The sequence below is a fragment of the Electrophorus electricus genome, chromosome 2, assembly GCF_041902795.1.
Source record: "Electrophorus electricus isolate QZ-2024a chromosome 2, ASM4190279v1, whole genome shotgun sequence".
Lineage (NCBI taxonomy): Eukaryota > Metazoa > Chordata > Actinopteri > Gymnotiformes > Gymnotidae > Electrophorus > Electrophorus electricus.
The window spans coordinates 29,811,735-29,838,237 of record NC_137498.1 but is presented as its reverse complement, the minus strand read 5'-3'; the positions used below and the strand labels follow the sequence as shown (position 1 = coordinate 29,838,237).

The 26,503-nt window shown below is 37.7% G+C and overlaps 2 protein-coding genes across 3 annotated transcripts in view; one reads left to right on the top strand and one right to left on the bottom strand.

Moving 5' to 3' along the window:
* The window catches only part of kcnh8 (potassium voltage-gated channel, subfamily H (eag-related), member 8), a 47,837-nt gene extending 43,694 nt beyond the window's left edge, over positions 1-4,143 (bottom strand). Inside the window, exon 1 of the mRNA XM_081706134.1 lies at positions 4,068-4,143. Within this exon, the coding sequence (XP_081562260.1) occupies positions 4,068-4,143 (76 nt within the window). The remainder of the gene's footprint in view (positions 1-4,067) is intronic.
* Positions 4,144-7,727: 3,584 nt separating this feature from the next.
* Positions 7,728-26,503, top strand: part of tbc1d5 (TBC1 domain family, member 5) — a 32,245-nt gene continuing 13,469 nt past the window's right edge. For both annotated transcript variants that reach the window (XM_035529209.2, XM_035529208.2), the window contains exons 1-16: positions 7,728-7,842; positions 17,644-17,711; positions 17,942-18,041; positions 18,999-19,044; positions 19,163-19,271; positions 19,420-19,509; positions 19,685-19,759; positions 19,858-19,925; positions 20,080-20,182; positions 20,537-20,625; positions 23,879-23,929; positions 24,030-24,099; positions 24,221-24,393; positions 24,706-24,848; positions 25,280-25,386; positions 26,330-26,415. In XM_035529209.2, coding sequence (XP_035385102.1) covers positions 17,709-17,711; positions 17,942-18,041; positions 18,999-19,044; positions 19,163-19,271; positions 19,420-19,509; positions 19,685-19,759; positions 19,858-19,925; positions 20,080-20,182; positions 20,537-20,625; positions 23,879-23,929; positions 24,030-24,099; positions 24,221-24,393; positions 24,706-24,848; positions 25,280-25,386; positions 26,330-26,415 — 1,313 coding nt within the window. In that variant the 5' untranslated portion in view covers positions 7,728-7,842; positions 17,644-17,708. The remainder of the gene's footprint in view (positions 7,843-17,643; positions 17,712-17,941; positions 18,042-18,998; positions 19,045-19,162; positions 19,272-19,419; positions 19,510-19,684; positions 19,760-19,857; positions 19,926-20,079; positions 20,183-20,536; positions 20,626-23,878; positions 23,930-24,029; positions 24,100-24,220; positions 24,394-24,705; positions 24,849-25,279; positions 25,387-26,329; positions 26,416-26,503) is intronic.

Here is a 26,503-nt window from a genome sequence, read left to right as displayed (position 1 = left end):
GAAGTCCTAGTAATATCAACTCTCAAAATCTTTAATTGTGTGGAAATCAATATGTAAGGGTTAAATTGTTTTTGGTTAAAATTCCTTTTATTTCATTGAGGTACAGTATTTTTTTTTAAAAAACATTATACTTAAATAGCAGACAAATAATTTGTCACCATACACCATACAGGCTGTTCTCAGAAGGTAGAAGACATTCCTTCTTTGGCTATGTTAGGAAAAATGCTATACATTCTCCTCCCACACACATACACACATACACACACACACACACACACATACACACACACACACAGATGAATCAAACACAGAGAGGTGCACAAAAATAATTACCTTTCCAATCTACATATAGACTCCATCTGGTTCTCTGTCAGGTCATGTGTAATTGGACAGATTGAGTACCTGAGCAAAGAAATAAATATTTTATGTACGTGTATGTATGACACTGATGGTATTTGGTTAATTATTAGGAAATAATAGCTATTCTGAAGTTTCTCTTTTTCTTGTCATTATGCCCCTTTTCTGTTTTCTCTCTCTCCTTGTTCTTTAATAAAAGGGGAGAGTGAACACAAATAGTGTGGTAAACAAACAGTGAAAGGGAGGCGACATGGGGAAAGGCAAAAGGAGTGAGGGGAGGGGTCACATTTCTCTCCTGTCCCAGATTGTTCGTGTTCTCCTTTCACATCCCTCTGCACACACATACACCACAGCTCATGTCCCAAACTGTAACACCTGAGGGCTATTTAAAGAGCCTGTGTGATTAGTGAGGAGAGCAAGAATACATGGAGAGGGGGCAAGAGAGGGGGGGGGCTGGAGAGGGGACGGGAGAGAGGTGATGGAAAGCAGAGGCAGGGAACCACTGGTTGAAAAAAGCGGGAGTGCGAAAAGGGAGTGTTAGAAAATATTCTGTAACCTTCTATTCTAATGGGACTGGCTGTGTTTGAGGCATCTTCTGTGCACTGATGCATTGCACATATGATGTATGTTTGTGTGTGTGTGTGTGTCTGAATGCACATGCTTGGAAAACCATCAAAACTGCAACCTCAGGTGCTAATTACACAGCAATAAGGTTATCCCTGTCATTTTAAGTGTAGGTTCTTTGGGTATAGTATACTTGGAATGTCCCAATTCATGGGCACAGTGCTTCTCTTCTCTGATTCTGAATTCTACTACACTAAGGTATTGAAATGGGCATTCTGTAGTGTAAAGGGCATAGCACTGTTCTATGTGTGGAATTACCAGACTTGAGAAGGCTGGTTGACCTCGGCAATACAGCCACCATCAATCATACTAGGGTTAAAATTCAGTGGCAGCTACCTCAGTCTGAAAAAGGCAATTAAGAATATCCTCTGTGCTTATACACAGCCAAACCAGCACAAGGAATCAGACATTGCACATTTTTCTCTGTGCATATGTGTGTGTGTTTGTCGTGTGTGTCAGGCTAATTATTCTATTTATGACTTTGCCTGACTAAATTAATGTTAATCTAATATCAGTTTAGACTTACCTTTTAACTTTTTCCTACTTTGTAGCTGTTATTGGTATCTTATTTTGTGTAACCTTTACTTTTATTAATGGACATTACATTCTTTGTCTATGAATGATTGAAGTAGCTCAGAATGTCAGTAGCATGGAGCACTGTTTCATCCAAGGAACAAAACTGATGCTCTAGAATGCCACTCAGTAAGATATATAGATAGATGGAGAGAGAGAGAGAGAGAGAGAGAGAGAGAGAGAGTTCCATTCTACTCTGTCTGGCAGGGAGTTGAGAAGCTTTTGTGGACAGGGTTAGGGTAACCTAATGAAAAAGAAATAAAAAGTGTTGTCTGGAACCCAGACCATGTTTCAGTGCTATTTCATGGACAGAGAAAGAGCACACGCTGTACCCACTAATGCACAGCATATTTTTGTGTGTATGATTTCATGCCATTGGTGTTACATTGTAGTGATGTACTAATGCATTGAGTTTTGTTTCATTCACTACAACAACCCAGAATCAAGCACTGAATTAGAGGAATAATCTAAAAGCACTCAGTCTGGAAGAGGAAGAGCAAATCACTGAGTGGCGCTCTCCCTCGATCTCCTGCCTTTTACCTGCATGCCTCCCTACTTGTTTTCCCTGCCTCTTTCCCCCAACCCACCCCTAGCTCTCTCCCTCTCTTTCAATTTTTTCTTTAATAGTGACAGATGGGCTGTCTGAGTAGTTCACTGTTTAAATCTCTTCAGAACGAACAGCACGCTGAAGTCTTTGTGTAACAATATGAGAAGACATATCAGATGTTCATATAAGCATATAGCTTGTGCACAGCTTTACATTGAATACATATGTGTAAGCAGATGCAAGATAGCTTCTCACCCTGAGACAAAGATATACTCAGACAAGTAAACACATCTGCTTAATTTAGAATTAATCATTTAGTTTTGCTCATAGATGCATTGAGCAATGAGCAAACTATCTGAAATGTAACAATTACCTGACCAAGGTGTCATCCATCCTGCTTATAATTGTGCTAACTGAACCATTACCTAAAATCTTCTTTTAAAGGGCTGCTCACCTAAAATTATGGTCTCTCTCTCTCTCTCTCTCTCTCTCTCTCTCTCTCTCTCTCTCTCTCTCTCTCTCTCTCTCTCTCTCTCTCTCTCTCTCTCTCTCTCTCTCTCTCTCTCTCTCTCTCTACCAGAAAAACACTCCAATACTGATGCACTGTAATTACCCGCTGTATGCTACCTGCATGAAAAAATAATTTTTAAGACTTTTGTTGTAATGCAGTAGTTCTGAATAGCACTGCACTTCAAAAATTTAATTTTGCTGCATAATCATGACAACTGTAATACATGGGTCATTTCCTAAGTATTTGCTGTTATCAAAAGGATTCAGGGCAATAAGCAGCCCCTGCATAAATAAAGCCCTTATGGACACCATCGTGCTATTAGTCATTTTGGTGATTTTATCTACCATTATACGTACTGCAGGTATAATGGTGGTGATGGTTCCACTGTTACAGAGTCACAGCTGAGCACTGTGCAAACTTTACAGCTCTTGGAATGTTGTTGTATCCCTTCAGTAAAAACATGTAGTCAGAGTATCCAATATATGGTATAAGTCATCTAAGCCAAGGTTTTTAGAGCAGTCAGAAAGGAAATTTACACAGAGGAAATAGTGTTTGTCATATACTTGCAGGGGAAATTGTAGGATGTACCACAACTGCATTCAGAACCACTAACTGCTTTATTAGTAGCTACCATTAGTAGTTTTCTGCATTCGTACACAGCGCACAATGCATATTCTCATTGTTACAGCTAAAAGGGAGTACAAGTTGGACAAAGAGTTTCGTGTCTGCAATTATTTAAGGTTCTTTGCGCAAGGGACAATGAGCGAGGCACATTAATTTGACAGCCGCAGAAAAGAAGCGTTGAGATTAAGTCCCACCAGACGCTGTGCTGCTACCAGCCAATTAAATTTGATCGATGCTACCAGCAGGGCCGCTAGATGGAAAAGTTTATGCAAGTTCCCTTAGCGTAAGATATTTGCTATACGTTTGTTGTTTAAGGATATTTTTCCTCTCTGCTACCACTGCATGAAGCTCTGAGATAATCGGCCAGGGTTTCTGTTCTGTGCTGACCTTGATCACGTAAACGGGAAAGCCCTCGTGTGCTGTCCATGGTGCTGATCCAGAAAACTTTGTTAGGTTCTTTTGTATAAAGATGTCACAACAGTTAAGGAGGACGGAAAACGCTGTATAAAAGCTTTGACCATAGTTTTATGGTTGAGAAGTTTCCTTTACATGTTTTCTATACCGCTGTAGTTTTGGCTGCTGTAGGCTAATTCTTAACATAAATTGTTAGTTTAACTAAACAAACGAGATGCAATTTTTATATAAACTACAATATTTTCTTGCATTTAATAGTGTATTATTAGCGTCAGATACAGACACATTTTATGCAGAGCAAATATTTGTCATATCTCATACCCAGACTTTAGTTTCTTATGTCTCGTACTCTGAAATCTTATTAGTATCCAAAAGTTTTTTTTTTCGGACAACATCAAAACCACTGTAAGAACTCACGTGTGCCGTCAAAACGCGTCGCTATAGTATCCAGAAATGTGTTCTGAGGCGCGAGCAATCCCTTCATTACAGGCATGTTCACGCTCTGTGATCGAAGTCCCCATCAAAGTTATGGAGCGTTATAAAAACAAAGGTAAATAAAAGTACTCCAGTAAAAGCGTGCAGTTTCTAGGATTCGGCACAATGCGGACATCTGTCTCTCGAGTGGGCAAACTAGCTGAAAGAGAGGCGTGTGCCTGTGGTTATGGGAGAGTGACGGCCGCAGGTGCAAATCAGGTAAATGGCTCTCCGGCCGTCTGCGAGGCGGGTGCGACGAGAACTTAATCAGCCTTTGAGAAATTAATGGTTCAATAATATTCCAAAAATTACACACGTAAATGGATAAATCGATCCTGGTAGTTTACTCAAAATTATTTATGTCTAAACAAGCGGTATAAGTAGGAAAAAAATATATAAAATATATATTAATGAATTATCTCACGTTGAATGCACCCTAATTTATTTGGTAATTTACTGTTTGGTGAACTCTTTCTAATCCAGTGTAATTTACAAACATTTACTAACCCTAACCCAGTCTAATTTACTAACGATGTTTCGTCATTTCACATTGTAATGTGAACCAGTCATCGAACCAAATTCAGGCAAAAGTGAGAGGGGCAAGTAAGTGCAGAAATGTTCACGTGCGTGACGGTGGTAAAACCTTCTGGCTACGGTGCATGTAATTGATAGGCTAAGAAAAGCTACGTGCTCGTTTTTATCTTTTCGTGGCATGAAGCAGATATCTGAATGCCTGCATGGAAATGACCACAAATATAGGCTATTCTCAGTTAGACTATATTATGGGGCGAAACTACCATATGAAACCGATATGTCGCGCTCATGCACCATGGATCGTTCTGATCGCAACATTTCTCTCATCAACCTCTCATTTCCTAATTTCGTGTGAATATTTAGACACCAAATAAGGATATTGATAAATGCCAGTAAAAATAGTTTAAAAAAAAAAGCACTGTCAAAAAATTCTAAACAGTAAATATTTACTGGCAGATCTACGTTTTTTGTTTGTTTTTTACGCTGACGTAACCATTACGAATATATTAAATAGTTTCTGGGGGTTTTTTTTGCTGTTGCGCCTATGGAAGCTTCTTGAAACGCTGCCGAGGTACAATAGTGTATATTTGCCATCGTATAACTATTCATCACCCTCTACTGTTATCACGGTGGCAGTACACCAAGTACCAAGGGCCCAATTGTAAGCGGAAATATTATTTATATATATATATATATATATATATATATATATATATATATATATATATATATATATATATATATATATATATACATATACTATGAATTATTAATTAATGACAATTTCATTAATCAATATGGCAAAGATCATAGAACACATAAATTAAATGGATCTTCACAACCATACTCCAAATGATGATGATGCATCATTTTTAACGTCAGTGTATAGTGTATACCATGTGAAAAGCATTCCTCCAGATCCGTACAAAAATGGTTTAGTGACACAGATCAAGTTTTTGCAAAGTCATACTACTTCGTTTCATACTAACAGCAAATGATGAACCGTTGCTATGCCAATGTACATTAACTGTAGGCTATAACTTGAGATTTTCTTTTATTTAAAACAAAAAAAGGAAATTAATTATACTTTTCCCCATATTGCTTGAAGACGACAAAGACGGTCCAGTAGAAGAGTGCTGCTTTATTTACTAACCTTACGTGTAGGTTCGTTTTCTTTTTAGTCAGTTGTTTATCTGTGAATGAAACCGAAGCCTTCACAAGTTTACCACGGTAAACGGTCATATTTCACATGGCCATATTTCACTGACGTTAAAAATGATGCATCATCATTATTATAAATCATAGCTATAATTAAACCATAAACAAAAATTATATTGTCTTTAAATTTGACTTTAATCTCACTTAACAAATTTGTCTAAAAGCAGGAGGAGTGTCTCTTTAGTCCATGTCGTCTCTCCGTGACAGGTTGTCAGCGGGCAGGTGTCTTTATCGGTCTATGAGAATGTTTGACATGACTTGTATTTTCTAAACTTCCTTTTACTGCATTCCTTTTGTGGTGTCACACCTAAACATGAAATTATTCTCGGCTCACACTAACAATTACCACGATCAGGCTAACCCGAGCTCACACCTCAGCAGGGAAGCTAGATAATGCTAACCTAGCTATATTCGCTACATGTTAATTAAGCAACATTAGCTACTGTAAAATCTGTCTTTATTAGTGAACATTATAGATTTCTCAGTGAGTTTCTATATTGCATCAACATTTTTTATTAAACCTAAAATATCACGGCCTGATATTCTACTTCGTTTACAAATATGGAAACGGTAAATTTCGCTTCCATCAGCTAGCTGGCTGGCTGGCTATTTGGCTAACGCTTTGTAGCTCACCTACAAACGCTAGCGTTACTACAGCTAGGCTGATGGCTAACTTAAAGTAACATGCGTTTTAAACTGATTTCTTACTAAAATAGCAACCATTTGTGTTTATTAATTATTTTTGCTGTTTTAAAGAAAGAAATCCAAGTTGTACTGACATTTATAGACCATTCGCCTGCAACAGTTGTCGCTAAACCATCTACAATGTGCGCTACTTTCTCAAAATGTTTGAGATGCTAATAACCTATCCTTTTCAGTTTTGCATTGCATTATGGGACAATAGTGTCCATTGAAACCGTACTCAAAAACCGACCAGTTCTAAGTATACATCTTGGATTTTTAGGTATACTCAAATTTGACAATATTAACTACACTACATACTGTATACTGAAAAACCTGTTACTATTAGTAAATAGTATGCAATTGTAATTGGGCCGCACCTATGAATTTAGCTTGCATATGCACACTTTAACACGTAACAATCATGTTTTAACCAACAGAGGGAGACATTGTTGACTGTATCTTTAAATGTGCTTAATTTGCTCAATTCCTTTGAGAAATCAAATGATCTAAAAGCTGTTGCTGGGACGTCACCAAGTATAACACATTCACAATAATCAGAGGATCATTCAAATAAAACCCACAAATAAGAGTATTGCCCTTTTAAAGAAAGAAAGAAAAAGAAAGTGCTGAACCTTGTTTTACAGCTACACTAAGCTGCTTTCTGGTGGTGTTTGGTCTGTATGATCAATAGGGTGGCATTATGGAAGAAATCCATAATAATCATTGATGGGGTTTTTTTCAAGATATTAACATATTGCATTATCACACGCAAAGGTGTTATCTTTATTTTTGACTCTCATGCATTGTTTATAATCTTGGCAACACAATTAACCTATTGAGTTCATGTAAAAGAAGTGATGTGTGGAGCATGTGCACAAGCTTTAGAACTTATCCTCAACTGAGACATGTAAGTAATTGGTTTCATTTTTAACAATATCTTGCCTAATTGGTTTTACTGTTAACAATATCTTGGAATTTCCATGGCACACTATTATTATTTCTCATTGTAATATATAGGCATATACAAAGCTATCATCATCTGATCTTTGTAAAGAAATCAAAGATTTAAATTTTATATTGTAACGATTTCTTGAACATTCACGGTGTGTCGGAAAATTGGGACTTTTATTTTGACAAAATTTAATTACCTTTGGCACTTGCACAGGCGTCCGTCTCATGTCACATGCTTTGACCAACTGCTGCTCTGCGGTACATCCGCCTGACCTGCGCGAGTGTTTACATGCGGACTGCAGAATGGGTAGTTCCGTGTGATCCTTTGCAGGTAAAATATGCGTAGTGAATTCATTCATTTACGGTATAGCGCATGCAGTCGTTGCCTGTGATGTCGCGGAAGTAACTTGCAGAAGTGACCTGTGTGTCTTAAGGCAGCCTTATGAGAATTAACGGAAGTCCGAAACTGGCTTGCTCGTAAGGCCTTCTATGCCAGTTAGAATAACCAGCTAGCTAGCTAACACTGCATCATCAGTCTGATTTACTTACTCGTATTGCCAGACTACTGATTAATAACTCTAGATGTTGAAACTTTAGTTCGCTTACTGCATTTATTATGCTGGTTAGCTAACTTGCTAGCTAGGTCACTTCGCGTATGTTTTCTTCCTCATTCCGAAATGTTGCTACTTGCACCATTAGTAGCAATTATTGGCGCGTTTGTTTGGTGTTTGTACCACGTCATTCCTAAAATGTATTGCCTTAATTTATGTTTAGTCAGTGTGTCCCAGTGTGAGTTCAGGCTGTCTGGTATTTTTTAATGAATTTCTGTTAACCCTTATTTTTACATAGACATGGTCTCGGTATGTGCCTTGTGTGTTCATTCGTTTTAAGATAAGCAGGACAGACAACAGTGGCATTCAGTGGCTATCAGGTTGTGTTCACATTCAGTTATAAAGGACTGAGTGCATTCTGTATCAAATGGGAAACCACGTTAATGTTGGTATCTTGTTCAAGGAGTTATATTTTAATATTGGCCCATTGATACAGTCATGTCCTATAAAACTATACTATTTAATTTTGTTAGTTTGCTCTTTGAATCTATGCAGGTACATTGTACATGTTGGCATCCCCTCTATTTAAGGACGAAATTTTAATAAAGGTTGCTGCTGTTTGCTGCATTTTATTTTAAATGGTGAGACTCCATTGCATGGTCTCACATTCTCTTATGGTAAAGTAAGAAGTTGTAAAATTTAGAATTTTATTTGACTATGACCTGAGGGAATAGAGTCAGAAAACAAAACAAAACACTAGTTTCAACCTCAAGGGACCAGCTCCAAGTTACAGGAATAAAAACACCCTCACTAAGGACCAAAACAGAGCTGATGAATGTCCTGAACAAAGACAGAGAGAGCAGGATGAATGTCAGAGAAACATTAAATCATATTAAGAGTGTAATGATTACTGAGCTGTACATTGTTTGGTCTGTAGTATTGGCTGTTAGAGTTTGTAAAATACCTAGTCATGTGATCAATGCTGGAGCACTGTTCTGTAATTGGCTGATAAATTGAAAGAATGTGAGTTTGTTTAAGAAGGTTTAGGTTGCTGGAGTGTCCAAGTGTGCTGGTCACTCCTGAGCTGATGCAGGAAAAAGTACAATTTCAGGCAAGAGTTTCGTCTTAATGTCAGGCGAACATCATACTGTAATACTCTCTGTGTCATTTTAAAATGCAATATTACTCTATCTCTTAAACTTGAATATCTTACCAGTTTCTGTAAATACCTTTGTAAAGAATGTTTCTGTGTTTGCCTTTTGGTAAGTCAGGTTTTGTTTTAGAATGTTCTCTGTTCTTTGCTTTCTCAGTTCCTCCTTATACTGTAGAATCAGAAATAAACACATACTTAAAAGAAGTAAGATATGAGTAAGATCTGAAACAGATGTCTAGTGCCATCTCATTGGCATTCTTGCAGTGATGGTTGTCAGTGGGTGGGAATGCATCACAAAATACTCCAAAACACCTTTTAGTTCTTTGAGGTGAGTCAGAGCACCATGTATTTACATGTTTGCAGTATTTGGCTGACTCCCTTGTACAGAGCAACTTGCACAAGAGCTTCATAGTCTCTGTCAGAAACATATCTTCATGTGAGCATAGATGGGCCAGTGTCAAGAATACCTTTACGCCAAAGCCTTGGCAATGGTGGAAAAGACAACAGTAAAGGGTTGTTTTTGTTTTTTAATCGCTTGACATGGTAGAACTTTGGGAGGGCAACCAAGCCATGCTGCTGCCTTCTGGTGAGTTGCAGGGGTCTGATGGCACAGAGGGGAAGGCCTGCCAGGACCTGCAGGAGTCCACTCTCCAGATAACAAGTGACTGAACAAGCACCTCAGTGGCTTCCATGTAGAGAAATGGACTGATTTTCCTGTTGTTGTAGAGGAGGAACATTCATGACCAAGTCAAGTTAGCAAAAATGACCAAATCCAAAGGATTGGTAACTGGTTATCCAGAATTACATATGATATAACTTCATCCACATTTAAATTCATGACAGCAGTATCTAAGTTTGAAATCACTTGTTATATTTTATTCAGCACTCTTTGTACCTTTATGACATGGCCACTACAATCTTTTGATATCAGTTCCATGGAACATTTTGTAATGAATATGAATACAGCATCTGGAGAATAAGGTCCAACCAACCTCAGGCAGTTCCATAATACATTGTTGTCTGCATTACCAGCATTGACACTGGGACACTAAAGGATGCTTTTCACTCCTTGCCACAGCATGAGGCAGCTGTTCTCAGGCCAAAGGTCTTCCAACACAGTATTGAAGAGGGACTTATGTTTAACCACTGAGTGTGTGCATGAATAATAAATACACTAATGGACAGTAGGAGGTGCCAGTACTGAGACTGCAGTGGTGAAATGTGTAGACCACCTATAGTGCAAACATAGTAGTTGAAGTCATGTGAATAAAATTCCCAGGTTGTCTTATGATCCAACATTGTGTTTTGGAGAGAACTATAAGCTCCACATTTGTCACAGATTAAATATGCTGTACACATTCTGTCCAGTGGTTATGTGTCATTTTTATGTCTGGACCTGAGGATTAACCCTGTTGAGAGTGTAAACGCTTCCTGTAATATGTGCTTGGAATTGATGGTGGTTGTTGGTGTCATAAATATGTGAATACATCCCATGTAGTGAATTGAGCCATTTTCACCTTCTGAAGATTCTTGCAATGAGTGTCAGTGTGTCATACTGCATGTGATCAAATTCAATATATGCAGTAGCTGGCAAGGATGTTGGATGGTAAATCGGCTTTTCTCAGCCTCTTAATAACAAGCTTTTGGTCCCCTTGTAAGTTGAAGCTACTCTTTCTTTCCACTGATGTTTTGTGAGCATTGGTAGCTTGTTCTTCATTCATTGTCTTGTTCTTCATTCATTCATTGAAGAGGATAATGAACATTTTTGCTGTCTATGCACCAATCTACAGGTAATTAACCTTCCTCTCTGTATCAACTTCAGACCCACATCTGGAGGTGTCAATAAGTCTGTCGTGCAAGCACTGTTGGATGTTGTAGTGGGCTGAGCATACAGTCTTGGGGCACTGGTCAGTGTTCAGAAGGTCTTGGTGCTGTGATCTCTGGTCCTGTTTAACATAAGTATAGTGGTAGTGTAGATGGATTAGTGCAGAATGTATGTCAATGCACTCTTTGTATGGTCTGCTGTAGATATGTTGGGACAGCAGGAGAACTGGTAGTGGGCATTGGTAGCTCAATGGTTAAGGTACTTGACTAGTAATCAGAAGGTTGCCAGTTCAGGTACCACGATTGCCTGGTTGCCACTGTTGGTTGCCACTGTTGGGCACCTCAGCAAGGGCTTTAACCCTCAGTTGCTCAAGTTGTGTTCAGTCAAAATTGTAAATCACTTTGGATAAAAGCATCAGCTAAATGCCATAAATGTAAAATGTAAGTGTACTGGTGCTGGTGCCAGTTTTAATGTGAGCTATGAAGCTGCAATCTGCAAAGAGGACTTTATAATGGCAGTGGTGAAGACGATTGATGTTCCTTACCGAGATTCATAAGGCCACTGACAGCTTTCCCTATACTCAGTAGTGTTTCTGAGTTTGCTTCCATGTTAACCCTCACAGAAAGCTTGTGTACATGGTGGTAAATTAGTACAGATTTGTAGCATTGTTCAAACATCTAGAATCTAATACAAAGCTTTCAAAAAGCCTTCTTTGCTTCATTAAAGAAACCTCACTGTTATATAGCCATACTAGGTTAAGTACGTTATTGCTATAGCATATCTGGCAAAGGATCTGAGGACAAAAATGCCACTTTAGCAAGAATGCAAGGGAAAATGTATACTATGAAAAACACCATGGTGTTTTGTTACATGTCCTTTTTCAGTGGCCAGAAAGGGAGGGTCCTCGCCATCAGTTGCCCTTGCGCTAGTTTGTGGAGTGAACACTGGAAGCCTTGTTATGGAATATTTAGCCTTGACCTCCACTAGTGCCAGGCTCTTTGGCTAACATTCCTCGTAGTCATCTGCAACAGTAGACCTGCACAAACATACAACAAATGGTTATTCTCCAATCAACTGTTCTTTTGTGTATAGTCTAGTCATAGTGCTCTTTTTTTTATTATTAAATGTGAGCCTGATATACTCTTGTCTGTCACTGCATCCAGATGTTTTGTGCAGAATTTAAAATATTTAAATTAGGCCATGCTGTGTTTGTTTAAAACATTTTTGACATTTTACAGTCATGGTTCTTTTTTTTTTTTTTTTTTTACTTTTCATCAGCTCAACAACCAACTGTGGCAACCCACTGTCCTATTCTCATGATTAAAATAAATGGTTAAGCAAGAGAGGCTGGACCAGTGTTGTGCTCACGTGACATGAGATTGTGAATGTAGAGAAAGTTTCTGCCTTTTGTTTGGATTACACAGAAATCTGCTCACAGTTTGTGCTTGACCACTCCTGGTTCAGGATAACTAGACCTTACACATCACAATAATAATACTGTTGCATTTCTCTTTTAAATGTATGTGGAAAATGTTTATCTAAACATTCATGAAAGCTACTGAGTATCTCTCTCTCTCTATCTCTCTCTCTCTCTCTCTCTCTCTCTCTCTCTCTATATATATATATATATATATATATATATATATATATATATATAATTCCTAATTCATGTAATGTGTTTTCTTTAAAAATTAAAAAATAATGTGAAAACTTCTATTAAATTCATGAGACCTTGCAAAATCCTGTAGCTCTACTCCAAATACATTTTTAATTATGAAATTTTGAAGTTTGGCCCTCTGAACTAAAATGCATTACTTTTGCAGTTCTTTGTATGTGTATCCTAAGCACAACCAATTGCCACTGGATTTGGTGGAAATTTGTACCGAACCTCCAAGAAATTTTAAAGATAATTTGCAACATGTATTCATTTAAATTTTTGCCAAATGTTTGAGTAATCAAATTAATAAACACAATTTTTTAACCTAATAAATAATCTTTTTCAAAATAGTGTATCTGCAAGTTTTCACATTCTTGCAACTAAACCTTGGTTATTTGGTGCTACATAAAAATGCACAAAGTGCCAAAAATCTTGCTAAATATAGCTTCAGAGCTGAAAAACCCATTTTTTTCAGATATTTGATTTTCAAAAAAAAAGATTATTCCATTTTCTTTGAAATGGGAAAGTGTTATTCATTGTTGATATCCAAAATAATTAACAATGTTATTTTGCTCCTTTATCATTTAGTAATTTCTGTAAATTAGCATTTCTTACACTTATAATGGTGGACAAAGTCAGAGGAATATTAAATATCAAATATTTTATTGAAGCAGAGAAGGACAATTGGAATGCAAGTAGAAGGGATCACAATACTCTGACTGAGAGCTGCATTTCACCAAACAGGGCAGATGTAGCTCAGTGGGTACTTGCCTTGTAATTGAAAGGTTGCTGGTTGAAACCCCACCATCGTTAAGTTGCCACTGTTGGGCCCCTGAGCAAGGCCCTTAACCCTCAATTCCTCATTATGTACTCAGTCATAATTGTAAGTGTTTGTGGATAAAAGCATCTGCTAAATGTAAATGAGAAATGAGACATTAGTACTTCTGTTGATGTAACCAATCTGGTGTCATCTGTCAAGGCAGAACAACCGCTTCTGAACATCAGTAATTTCTTATCTGTTCCCAACTCAACCAATGAGTGTTGGCTGCCTTATGACAGTTTCCCTCGTCTTGTAAGCCTTTTTTACCCCCCAATAGACCAGCGTAACACAACTGCTTAATTAATAAATGAATATGAATTGCACTCTTGTATATACTTCTGGTTATGTAACAGTCTGCTCTGCAATCAGCCCAAACCTGTTTCTGGTAGGATTAGCACACACCTGGTTAATTGTTTTCTAAAGCTACTAGTTTATGATTTTTAATACTTCTAGATGATACTTTTTTTATAATACTACTAGTTAATGATTTCAGAAATTAGATCAACAGTACTTATTTACTTATGAGACGTAACTTGACCCCAATGAAAAATAAGCTCAGTAGGTATTACAAAGGGACAGAAAACCTTGACGTCAATATAGAAGTCAATAAAGTCAATATTTATGAAATAATAAGTTATGAAATAAAACCACAGAATGTAATATTACAACCGATGAAACTTATGAAAACTATTTTCCAAAAAGCATTAAAAGATGGAGTAATATAACATCTTTAATTCTTTTACATCTTGACAATGGATATTAACACCTTCACATTAAAAGTTTCAAGGAAATTGGACTAATCCTTAGCTATTACTAAATAGTTGGTTTGAGAAAAAGAAATCTGGGACTGTTAATATTTGGGTCTGGTCCACCTGTATTGTCCAATCAGGAGCCTTGTCTCCGAAGAGATGGGCTTTCCTGTTATTTATTGAGAGTATAAAGGACATGGAAGGGTGGGCTAAGCATTGTGGGTGTGTCTTTAAAGGGCGGGGCTTAGGAGAAAAGTTTGGAGGGTCTATAAGCAGGGTCCACATAGGTTACTGAGGTACTTTCTCTCAAATCACAGCTGTTCTGTTTCACATTTTTGCATTTCAGTTTCACTGTGGAGTCAGTCTGAACATGCCACCTGCAGAGAAGCAGCAGGCATGCACATCCTCACAGCTCCAGGCTTTCTGAGACCCTGTGCTCAGAGTGCATCATTACTGCCATATGGCTGTTCTTTAATGAGCAGCATTGTCATCGCTGCTGAGGCTGATAGCTTTATAGTCACCAATCAGGCAGACAGTTCCAGTCACATGTGTTTGAATTCCTAGTGTTGTTTGAGGTCTTATCTTGTATACCTTTTAAACACATGTAACACATGAGATGCAAGACACAATGGGATTTCTAGCTCATTGTCAGAAATTTGGGTCCATTTGAATTACCTTTGTACCTTATTCTATACAAGTGGCCTGTTCTAATCAAGTAGCCTGCTTTTAGATCTAGTTGTCAATACTTGTCAGTTGTCAAAAACAAACCAATTTAATTATTGTTCATCATCATACTGTGATAGTGAAAGCTGGGTTAATGCTTCCAGGGGTTTTGTCAGCTAGAGGATTGCATGTCTGTTTAAAATTACCAGCAATGTTTTAGAAGTTAATTGATCATAAAATGACCTCTGGAAAATACCCAAGAGTTACAGCACCATCTACTGTGCAAAACAGATCTGGGCTCCTATTTCATACTTTGTATTTATATTCTGGGGTGTTTCCACCCCCATGTAATTTCGAGTAAACCATTTGAGTTTATTCAGCATCACAAATGATATCCATCACTTTGCACTATCTGACATTAGGGGACCTAGATTGGCCTTCAGTAATAAAACAACATTGATGCTAGTTTTGCTGGTCTATATATAGGCCACCATCACAGCAAGTGTATTAGTTAATAAATCCAGTTTTCAAGACAAGTTTATTTAAAGTTTTTTGAGATCATGATGGCCTGTCAGTGGGATCAAGGTTTACTTGAGTGATGGATATAATTTGTGATGTTGAATAAAATCGACTGGTTTGTCCAAGTTAGACAGGATTAGAGTTAGTGAGAGAAAGATGATATGGTTCAGTCCACTACACCAGTATTTTTTGTTTTAATTACAGTTGAAGCCTTATTGTGGAAAATGAGAAGTTTAGCTTTTAAAATAAGTGTCTTGCCTAGAATATGTATGTGACTTTACTGAGCACTTACTGGTGATATGAAAAGTAAGATATGCAAATCGCCTTTAACTGCTACACCACAGAAAATGATTGAATCCATAACACCTAAAATGTAATCTGCTAGAGATGGCACCTATCCGATATCATGTATCGCAATTGGGCCGATAGCAGTAAAAATGCTAGGTCGAATATCAGTGAAGAAATTTTTAAAGAAACTCGATTCCATCACAAATCCAGCCTGCAAGTGGCACATGTGATAACATTCAGGTTAGTTTTAGCATGTAATAATAACAGTTGGAATAGTTTGAGCACAGATTATACACTGCTGTAGAGAAATGTATGCATTTTCTTCCCATTAGCGATTAAAATCTATTACGTTCAAATGAAAATATCCATGCACTCACATGCATGTGATTTCCATTGCTATCATTTTGATAACCCAGAGTGGGGAACAGGTTACCTATGTTCTAGTGAGAACATTTAAACAAGACAAAATAGCATTTTGCCACTATTCACTGCTATATCCTTGACCAGCACTGATTTGTTTATAAATCTGTTCCAGCTTGACCGTGAAGTGGAAATTCAGGGTCAGGGAAAGGAGAAAGGGCAGAAAACAGAGCTGGAGAGGAGAAATAATAGCCAAACTAATAACATGCTCGGCTTCTCTAAATTCACAAAGTTAATTACTCTATGACTTTAGTATATTCAGACCGCGGGGGGGAAACACTGTTTTCCGTTAGCCTGCTGAGTTTTAAGGTAGACTTGATATTTTGAATAAGAAGCTGTAGAATAAGCTTCAACTAACTGTCCATAGATTTTTTTTTTATTATGATTTTTAGCTAGAAAGAATAACCATCGTACAAAGATTATCAAATTAAATTTCTATGGGTTTGAGCAGAGCTTGAGTGAAGAGTGTCAATACTGGTAGTCTCTCTGCTCACTTAGTGCTTGATGTGTACTAAGTCATTCGGGTAGAACAGAGATTTTTCATTGAAATTTAGAAAACAGTTATATGGTTATGTTTTGAATTATAGTTGCATTCAGTAATAAAATGCTGACAAGTTATGCTGTAAGTTTCAGGAGTGAGAGAATGAGGCAGCCGCTTTGAGACAGCCAGAGTGTCTGGCATAGAAAGTGTGCACACGCACGTGTGCTGAGGGTGAGTACAGTAAAGTTGAGAACTAAACAGGTGATGACCAAGGCAGTAAATTTCATCTCAGTAAGAGAGACACTGACTGTAAAGGAATGGAATGTAAAAATTAAATGCTTTAATTTTTTTTAAACAAAGTTTTTGTTTCTTACAATTTTATTTGTTTTTAATCTGTCATTTCCATTTATAACATCTCACACACAACAATTGCCCCATAAAACTAAACTACATCTCTACAATGGTTTTTAATGAAAAAATATCAGATCAGGCAAAATTCAAATGAAAGATATTGGTATAAGATTTGGACCAGAAAAACTGGTATCGTGATATCTCTACTATCAACTTTATTTTAATCATACTAAAATTGTACCTAAACAGAATTTAAATTTAAACTAAATATCACATTTTTGCTTTAAAAATGCGTTAACTAGCCTACAGCCTGACTCTGAAATTATAAAGCTACAATATCTCATGCATCTCTAAGATGAAATGGGGAGGTCAGTTTTGTCATAATTATCCTGTCTTGTCTTTAAGAATAATGACCACAGAGTACTTTATAGGAAAATGTAGCCTACTGCTGAAAAGAATTCAATGGTAGTAGTCCACTGTGCTAAAGTCAGACATACAAAGTCAGCTTGCTTTTGCTTTTTACTTACTGCCCAGACAGTATTTTTTATTGCAAAGACCTTATCATTGTTAGGTTTTGATTTCACAAGAGTTGTCAGTGTGTGTTGTTTATTCTTTTTGCCATTTTAATTATTTTTTGTTTCTTCTTTATACTTAGCTTTAGAATCACAGGAGTGCGATATCTACTGCGGTCAGATCTATGACGACAGTAACTGCAATATAATGGTGAGTACTGGCAAAATCGCTCAGCTATTTAATTATATATATTTTTAAAGTGTTTACATACTCTTTTAGAGACATGTTTTCATGCCACAATGAACCAACTAAGCTCTGCAGTATGCAATTCCCATTTCTCTAATTTTTTGCCAATCTCCTTTCGCCATGCTTTGGTTCCTCATCTGTGTCATCATGCTGTGCTCATAGTCCTCCTTTTCCTTTCCTGTGTTTTTCGGCAGGACATGCAGCATCCAAATTTCGAGACGAGACACCCACTGCAGCAAGAAGAGCAGGAGACTGGTTACGACCCTTTGCACAACTACAACCGAAACAGAACCAGTAAGTTCGGTTTTAGCAGCGGCAATGTCAGAAATTAAAATGTCTGATTGGAGGGAGGCAAGTAGAATAATGGTTAGGGTACTAGAAAGTAGAGTTAGGATTATGTTACTAAGAAGTAGAGTTAAGGTACTAGGAAGTAGAGTTAGGGTTAGGATATCAGGAAGTAGGGTTAGGTAGTAGGAAATAGAGCTTAGGTGACACCAAATTCATGGTTATTTATGGAATATGTTTGAAACAAAAATGTGATTTATGAATGACTGTGTATTTCTTTGAAGAAATCACTCTACCCCTTAAAAATTGCTTCCTTGACCAATGAATCACAATAGAAGCCATACAATAGAAGCCACTTTAAACCCTAATTTTATCTAATTCTAATTCTTACTTTAAACCCTAATTCTATCTATTGCTGAAGTGTGCAGTAGACTGGTAGCCACCATAACTGGTACTTTGCCAGTATCTGAGTGTTCTTTATATATATATATATATATATATATATATACAGAGAGAGAGAGAGAGAGAGAGAGAGTGTGTGTGTGTGTGCTTATTTGCTTGTCACAAATGCAGTGATATTCTTATGGATATTTTTACTGTCAGTTCTCCCTGCAGAAATTTTCAAAGATAGTGTACAGTACAGTAATGCTAAGGAACATTCCTTGAGAGAAAAGGAAAGTGGAGGTGTAGTAGTCTAGGGTTAGGGTTAATTTAGACATTAGGGGAGTGTGGATGGGTGTTTCGGTCTGTCAGTCAGTCAGTCTGTCTGTCTGTGTCTGTCTGTCTTTTGGGGAGGACTCAAAAATCATAGCTCCAACAAAGAGCTGTTGTTCACACTGGAGGCAATCAGTGTAACTGTCACTTGTTCACACACACAAACACAGATTATACTAACAGTCTGGTGAAAAGATGTTCATAAAAACATCAGCAGGTTAAGTACAATGTATCATTTCATGTGTTTTCTAGGTGGATCGCTAGACAGTGTTCCTGATTCGACCTTCCAGACATACAGGTCCTTAAACATTATTAATGTCTTTATAAACCTCATGAATCATACAACAGTCAGAAGTCAGTCTTTGGTCTTAGTTTTAATGCTGTGTGTATTTCTGAATGTCTTTTTTGCTGTGCAGAAATGAGTGGGACAACTTGTTCCGGAACAGTAATTATCTCGCACGGATCAGGCAGTCAGGCATTATGGGTCGATTAAGGAGTAGCCGATTCCGCAGTGTATGCTGGAAGGTAAGTTCTGGATGTGATGTAATGACACCTGTTTCTGCTAGAGTTAGGGCATTGTAATGGGTGTGACTATAATGACCTTAAGCTTTTGTGTTTGCCAATTATTTTCCTTTAATGTGTATGTGGGTTTTACATCTTTGTGGTTCTACAGCTCTATCTGGATATCTTGCCTGAGGACAAAAGCCAATGGATCAATAAGACCAAGGAGCTCCGAGCTCAATATGAAAAAATCAAAGAGAGGGTAAGTGTGCATGTGTGCATGTTTGTGAAAGCTTGTGGGTGTTCGTATGTGCAAGTGTGTGTATATGTTTTCGTGTGTGCAGGTGCGTGCGAGCATATGTATAAGTGTTTGAGTGTGTGTGCATGCATGTGAGTGTACTAACATTAAGACCGTATGTGTATTTCTTCTCCTCTAGCACATCACAAATCCTCGTAAAGCTGCAGGCCAGCAGGACCTGGTGGTGAACAACCCATTGTCTCAGGATGAAGGGGTGAGTGATATTTCAAACCCACGTTTCCTTCGTGGGGAGTGAACATACATCAGCTGCTGGTCACTTTCATGTAGTGTCCAATTCTTTCCCCCCTCCAGAGTCTGTGGAACAAGTTCTTCCAGGATAAAGAGTTAAGGGGTATGATCAAGCAAGACGTATGGAGAACGTAAGTGTATGAAACTGACACCTTTATGTCAGACCACCAGCATTGCTACAGAGGCATGTGGAAGCATGTAGAGCTAGTACACTTTATCCATCTGATTGGAATATGGCACTGTACACTTTACCCATCTGATTGGAATGTGGCACTGTGTCTACAGGTTTCCAGAGATGTGTTATTTCCAGGAGGAGGATGTTAGGACTAAACTGACTGACATTCTGTTCTGCTATGCCAGAGAAAATGAACAGTTACTTTATAAACAGGTATAGACAGCTCTAAAAACAAGTGTTGCCACTTACATAGTTTTTGTTAGAGTGCTTTAAACAGGTATAAACAGCTCTGTTTCCACACACAATGTATCTATTAGAGTGCTATAAACAGGTATTGCCACTCACACATAGTCACACAATCTTAAAGCAGATGTTCGTGCATCACAGTATGGTCTGAGAGTCTTGGACTGAGAGTCTATGAGAGTCTTAGACCACATCTCTGATCTGCGTATTACTAATTTCTTCCATGAAAGAAACTTCCCTGCTATCCACCTCTCTCATTCTTTTTGTCTCTCCCCCTCTCTCTTTCTCTGTCTTTTTTTTTTTTTTTTTTTTTTTTTTTTTTAGGGGATGCATGAGTTATTAGCTCCTGTAGTCTTTGTTCTCCACTGTGATCATCAGGCCTTCCAACATGCCATTGAGACTGCCAGTCCCAGGTGATTTCCACCCCATTCTCTCCAGCACTATCATTTTACTCCCATATATGTCATCAAATCCACCAGAATTACAAATGTTTGGTCCAGACAGTATTTTTATTGCAAGCCAATAAAAATGTTCAAATTCATTATTTGTTAGCAGATCTTTAAAAAAATTAAATGCTGCTTGCTTTCGTATTAAGTTCCTACAGACAGATTTCTTTCAGCACCGTTTGGGAGTAAGTTTCATTCATTCCTTCCTGCTACATCATTCTTCACCTGAGGTTATTCAGAGTGGTTGGATGATACTTGTGGACCACAGTTTTCAAATTGATTGTTGATTAGACTGGGATGTGGACTTTGACTTGGCCATTGTAAAACATTCACCATTTTGTTGTTCAACCACTTCTGTGATGCTTTGGTCTTGTGCTTGGGACAATTGTTATGCTGAGAGCTGAAGTTTCTCCTAAACTTTAAGCAGACTGAATCAGGTTGTCTTGCCTGTGTTTTACTCCATCCATCCTTCAATTTTAACAAGATGCCCATCCCTTACTGAGGAGAAATGTCTCCGTAGAATGCTACCACCCAGAGGTGGGTAGTAACATGCTACATTTACTAAAAGTAACTTTTTGAACAAATTGTACTTATTTTAAAGGAGGGTACTTTATACTCTTATTCAAGTACATTTGCTAAGTCAAAAATGTACTTTTACTCCATTATATTCATCAATATAATTTTTACATTTTGTACATTTTGCCACAACCTGTCAACTGTGGGAGGGTTGGGGAGATCCCTAAAGATGATCATGGAGTGCCATTGCTTTACTTCAGTAAGTTAAACATCTGTGTGATAGATAACTGGACAGTTGTAACGGTGAGCAGAATGGAGAAATTAAATGCAGCAGCTCAATTGAACTCCTGGCTTGCAAAAATACATGTCCCATATTGAGGCATATTTTCAAGATTATAAAGGTTTGAAGGTTATAAAAATTGAGGTTTGTTATTGATTTTATATATTATTTATTTCGACCACATACAGGCACATTTGTTTGCTAGGCAGGATATCTAGCCAGCTGATCTGACTGATCTACAATGTAAATATAACAAAAATGTAAATGTTTAGAAAGTGACCTTGGCAAAGAGCTCAGAATATTCCCAGAAATTGTAGTCATCACAAGATGATCATCAAATCCAGCGTGATGCTTCTGACTTATGTTATATGCACAATATTTAACCAATATGAAAAACCTCATGTAGCTTACACACAACACATTATCTAAGTAGGACAAAGACCCAGAGCAAAGAAGCTGTTTATAAAGTATTTTTGCATGCTGAATCCAAATATGTTTTCAGAATTTGTCATTCAGCCATAGGCTTTTTGAGGTAAGGTTCGTTTTTTTTCCCACTTATTTTTGCATCTATATATGACATTTAGCAGACAACTACCAAAGTTCTTTTAGTTGTCTACTTGGGGCAGATAGTTTACTGATTATATTCACGTATCATTATGTAATGCAGGCTTATGGAAAATCAGTATCATGGAAAGTAGAGCCCCTCTGTGTTGACAAACTATTAATGGACACTTAAGAGGGATGTTCAATATTGTACATAATTTTAAGTATAATAACAGCCTTATTTATTAATAAGTAATATATACTTCCAAAAATAAGTAACATACACATGTAAAATTCACTTAAAAACCATGCCCAAGAGAAACATCTTTAAAACAGATTTGAATTCAATGTAAAAAGAACTATGAGGACCTCATATTTTAGTTTGTGGGACACATGCATGTGTGCATGCACACAAATTTTTTCCTTGTGTTATTAAAGGAGTTCCAACTCGGTACTTGAGTGGTCTTGTTAACAGATACTTTCTTACTTAAGTAATAATTTAAATGACTACTTTTACTTCTACTGGAGTAATTATTTTAAAGTAACAGTACTTTTACTTGAGTATAGTTTCTGGCTACCCTACCCACCTCTGCTGCCACCCTATACTACCCCCATGCTGCCACCCCCATACTTCATGTTTGGAAAGCTGTTTTTTACTTCACTGGATAGTGTTGCTTGCACCACACACTGCATTTTAAATTTTGTCTCATCTGACCTCAAAATCCTTATCCCACATTTTAGCTGGTTCACTCTGATGCACGCGGGTTTTGATGGGTTTGTTTTCTTTGATGTGTTTCAGTAATTTCTTTTTTTTCTAGCCAGCCCTCCCATACAGGCCAGGTGTAGTCAGAGATCCTGAGGTTGTTGACTGGTGTACCTTCACTTATATCTCAGCCACTCAATTCTGGAGCTCCTTCACTGGCCTCTGTTGTCTTCCTCTGGCACTGCATTTTGAGGGACTTTTTGGTCTAGACAGTACCTAAGTCTTCTTCTGTTACCTTATGATTGAGCTAACGAAGGGATGTCCAAACACTGGGATATTATTTCATAGCCTTTTCCTATCTTGTACACATATACATTTTTCCTTAATTCCTTTCAAATGCTCTTTGGTTTTCATTTTCATAGTCTTCTGTCATATTCACAGTCTGACCAATAGATGTGAATTAAGGGAAAAACAACCTTTTAGCCAGTAAAGGTTTTTAAAAAATAATTTACAGATGCTGGATTCTCATGCAAGCATATTTTCTTGCATAAAACCAATATCACATTAAATTAATTCATTTTTAGTTCATATTAAAATAAAATAAGAGGCAACACAAAATATCAAAGTGGTTTTGGTCATCCAGATGAATGTGACCTTTAGTGTATCTTCATGAGTTGTACATATCCAGGAAACATTTTACATTATGTACATTTTACTTGTCTAGGGTGTATAGATAACACATCTAAAACATCTTAAATAAATATTCGCAATGCATTCATGAATGTTTACTTCAGCATTCATGAAGTATTCACAATTTACATGCTATTATGGAGTTTGTCAGTTTATCTAGGGAGATTTGTCAAAATTACAAAACGTAATATTTTCAAGCAAATTTGGTGCTATCCAGATGTCAACTAAAAGGCAATTGCCTACGTACAGTTGTGTGATACTGAAATAACCCATGAATAGGACTTGATTTTCAGTTTTCTGAAACTGGCTTAATACGTTAATGAAAACATGAATAATTCTAGTTGATATGACCGTTCATATGTGTTGGGTAGTGCTTAAGATGCTGGAAATATTTTATGTGCACACCCTTCTTGTAACATGTTACTAATGTTCACACAGGTGGCATAGAGCATATGTTTACTGTGTGTAAGGTTGTGCTTGTTTTTCAGTGACGAGGTGATGGTACTTCTGGATCCGAATTTCCTTGAGCACGATGCATAGTAAGTGACTGTGCTGAACTGAAATTGTGATCATGGTAGGGCACTGTTGTTTGCAGTGCACAGATGTAAAGCTTCCCCCCTTCCTCTGTATTACCTGTAGTGCCATGTTCTCCCAGCTCATGGAGACAGCAGAACCTTGGTTCTCAAGTTTTGAGCGGGAGGTGCGGAAGGTAAATTGCAGTTTCGGTTCCTACTGCTGAAGCTGTTTGTTATTAGTCTGATGGCGTGAACGCAGCGTATTTTGTTCTGATAATGACTTGGTGTGGCCTGAACATTGTGTTGACATTGCAGGGAAAGGAAGAGATGCTTACCAGCATGCCCTTCGCCAGACCCCAGGACTCTGGCCCCTCTGTTGCTATAGTGACCAAAGTGAACCGAATTCAAGACCAGCTGGTAAAGAAGCACGATATTGAGCTGCACATGCACCTCAACCGTTTGGAGATTGCACCCCAGATATACGGCATGTAAGTGGTGTCTGGGGATTGGTCTGGGGGGTCAAAAATGATAGAGCTCAGGATGTAATAAGCTTTAATCTTCTGTGTAATCTTTATTTTATATAAGGCGTTTATTGTTATTATTGTTAATAATAATAATATTACTATTATTATATGCTAGAGAAAAGCATGCAGTTAAAATGTTTTACTTGTATGTAAAATGGTTTCATGGTGTACATGTGTGTGTGTGTGCGTGCATGTGCGTGCGTGCGTGTGTGCGTGCGTGTGTGCGTGCGTGTGTGAGCGCGTGTGTGTGTGCGTGTGTGTGCCTGTGCACTGCAGCCGCTGGGTCCGACTGCTGTTTGGTAGGGAGTTCCCATTGCAGGACCTGCTGGTAGTGTGGGATGCGCTGTTCGCAGACAGCATCACTCTGGACCTGGTGGACTACGTGTTTGTTGCCATGCTGCTCTACATCAGAGATGCATGTGAGTTCTGCATGTGTTTGCCTGCCTTTCACAGGGCTGCTTCTCTGTTAATCTGCTCACTTAGTTTACTCATTGTTATCTCAACATTTGCATGAGCTTTTGAAATGCTTTGAAAAAAAAAAAAAAAAGAGTAGTTCTTTCTCAAGTACTGTGCAGTTCATTTATGTGGCTGTTGTCTGTACAACATGCTCAATAGAAGGAGACGGTAATCAATGGATCTTAACGGTGTATATGGTTTAAGCCAGAGAGTCCTGTCAAATGAGCATCACAGTGGTCTGTTGTTTTTTTTGCCTTTGTGGATGTTAAAAAATGTTTTATCTATTCATTGAAGGTTGAAAAACATCTTATGGTCCATTAAAATAAAATTATTTTGTTCAAGAACTGTTCCAGGTTGATGATAATTTGTATTTTTATTATTCTTATCCTCTCAGTGATTGCCAGTAACTTTCAGACATGTCTGGGTCTCCTCATGCACTACCCCCCAGTGGGAGACATCCATTCTCTTCTGCAAAAAGCTCTGTTCCTGAGAGATCCAAAGGTATCTGCACACACTACTGACCCATGTCTCCTGTTATACATATAGTCCTTCTGTTATACATAGATAAACAGTCCTTCTGTTGTGCACAGATGTATAGTCCTTCAACTGTATCTTTTATTTGCTAATTATTTACATTCTGTCTTTTGTTTCTAATTATTCACTTTGTTTTACTTGCTACAATTGCACTTTTATTTGAAGGGCAGCAATCTGGTGGTTTTAATGGTCTTTTACTTTAAATCATGCATTCTCTTGTATTTGCTGAACTTTGTTTACTTTGCAATATTGTTTTTTCAATTTGCACCTTATTTTCAGTGTATCTTTAATTAATCTCTATCTGCTGTTAAGCACTTGGTAAACTCTTTATATACAAATAAAGTTTAGTATTATTACTGTGACTTTTACAAAGACAGCAAGTCTGTATTAAGTCTGTACATGTGAATGTTATGCAGGGCAGATTTAAGTGTGTTATACTGAATGAGTGACAGTATGTTTACAGACTGGGTCTCATTCCGAGAAAAATCTGCATATAAACTGATCAATTCACCGTTGATGAGTTTTGCCAAGTGCAGAAAAAGACTTTTTAAGGGCAGTGTTTGGGTGAGAAATTGTTACCTACTTAGTCTCAAACTTATTATTTTCTCTGGGCTCTGAATTTATGTGATTGATTATATGTGACTAAGCTCCACATGGACAGACTAGGGCCGTACTCGGGGAGGTTAAAACATTCTCAAGATGATCCATGTGAATACCAGTGATCGCCCTACCTTAGCTGCTCTGTTTTGTTAGAACATAATATTTTGATGCAACCTAGTAGAACAGTTGTCACTACAGCCTCACAGACTATGACCTCTCAGTATAGCATAATCTCATGATAAGAAGGAATTTGGGTAAATGTGACCAGTGACATGCTGTGTCTATTGCTTGTCACAATGCTCACTTTCAGAATAACCCAAGGCCTGTTAACTACCAGTTCCAACAGAACCTTGACTACTACAAAACCAGAGGTGCTGACCTCATCAGCAGGACCAGGTAGACCTTGTCTGTGTTAGTCCATCTTTCAAAAAAAAATCTCTCCAGGACTCCTCCTCCTGCACATGCTCTCTCCGATTCTGCATGT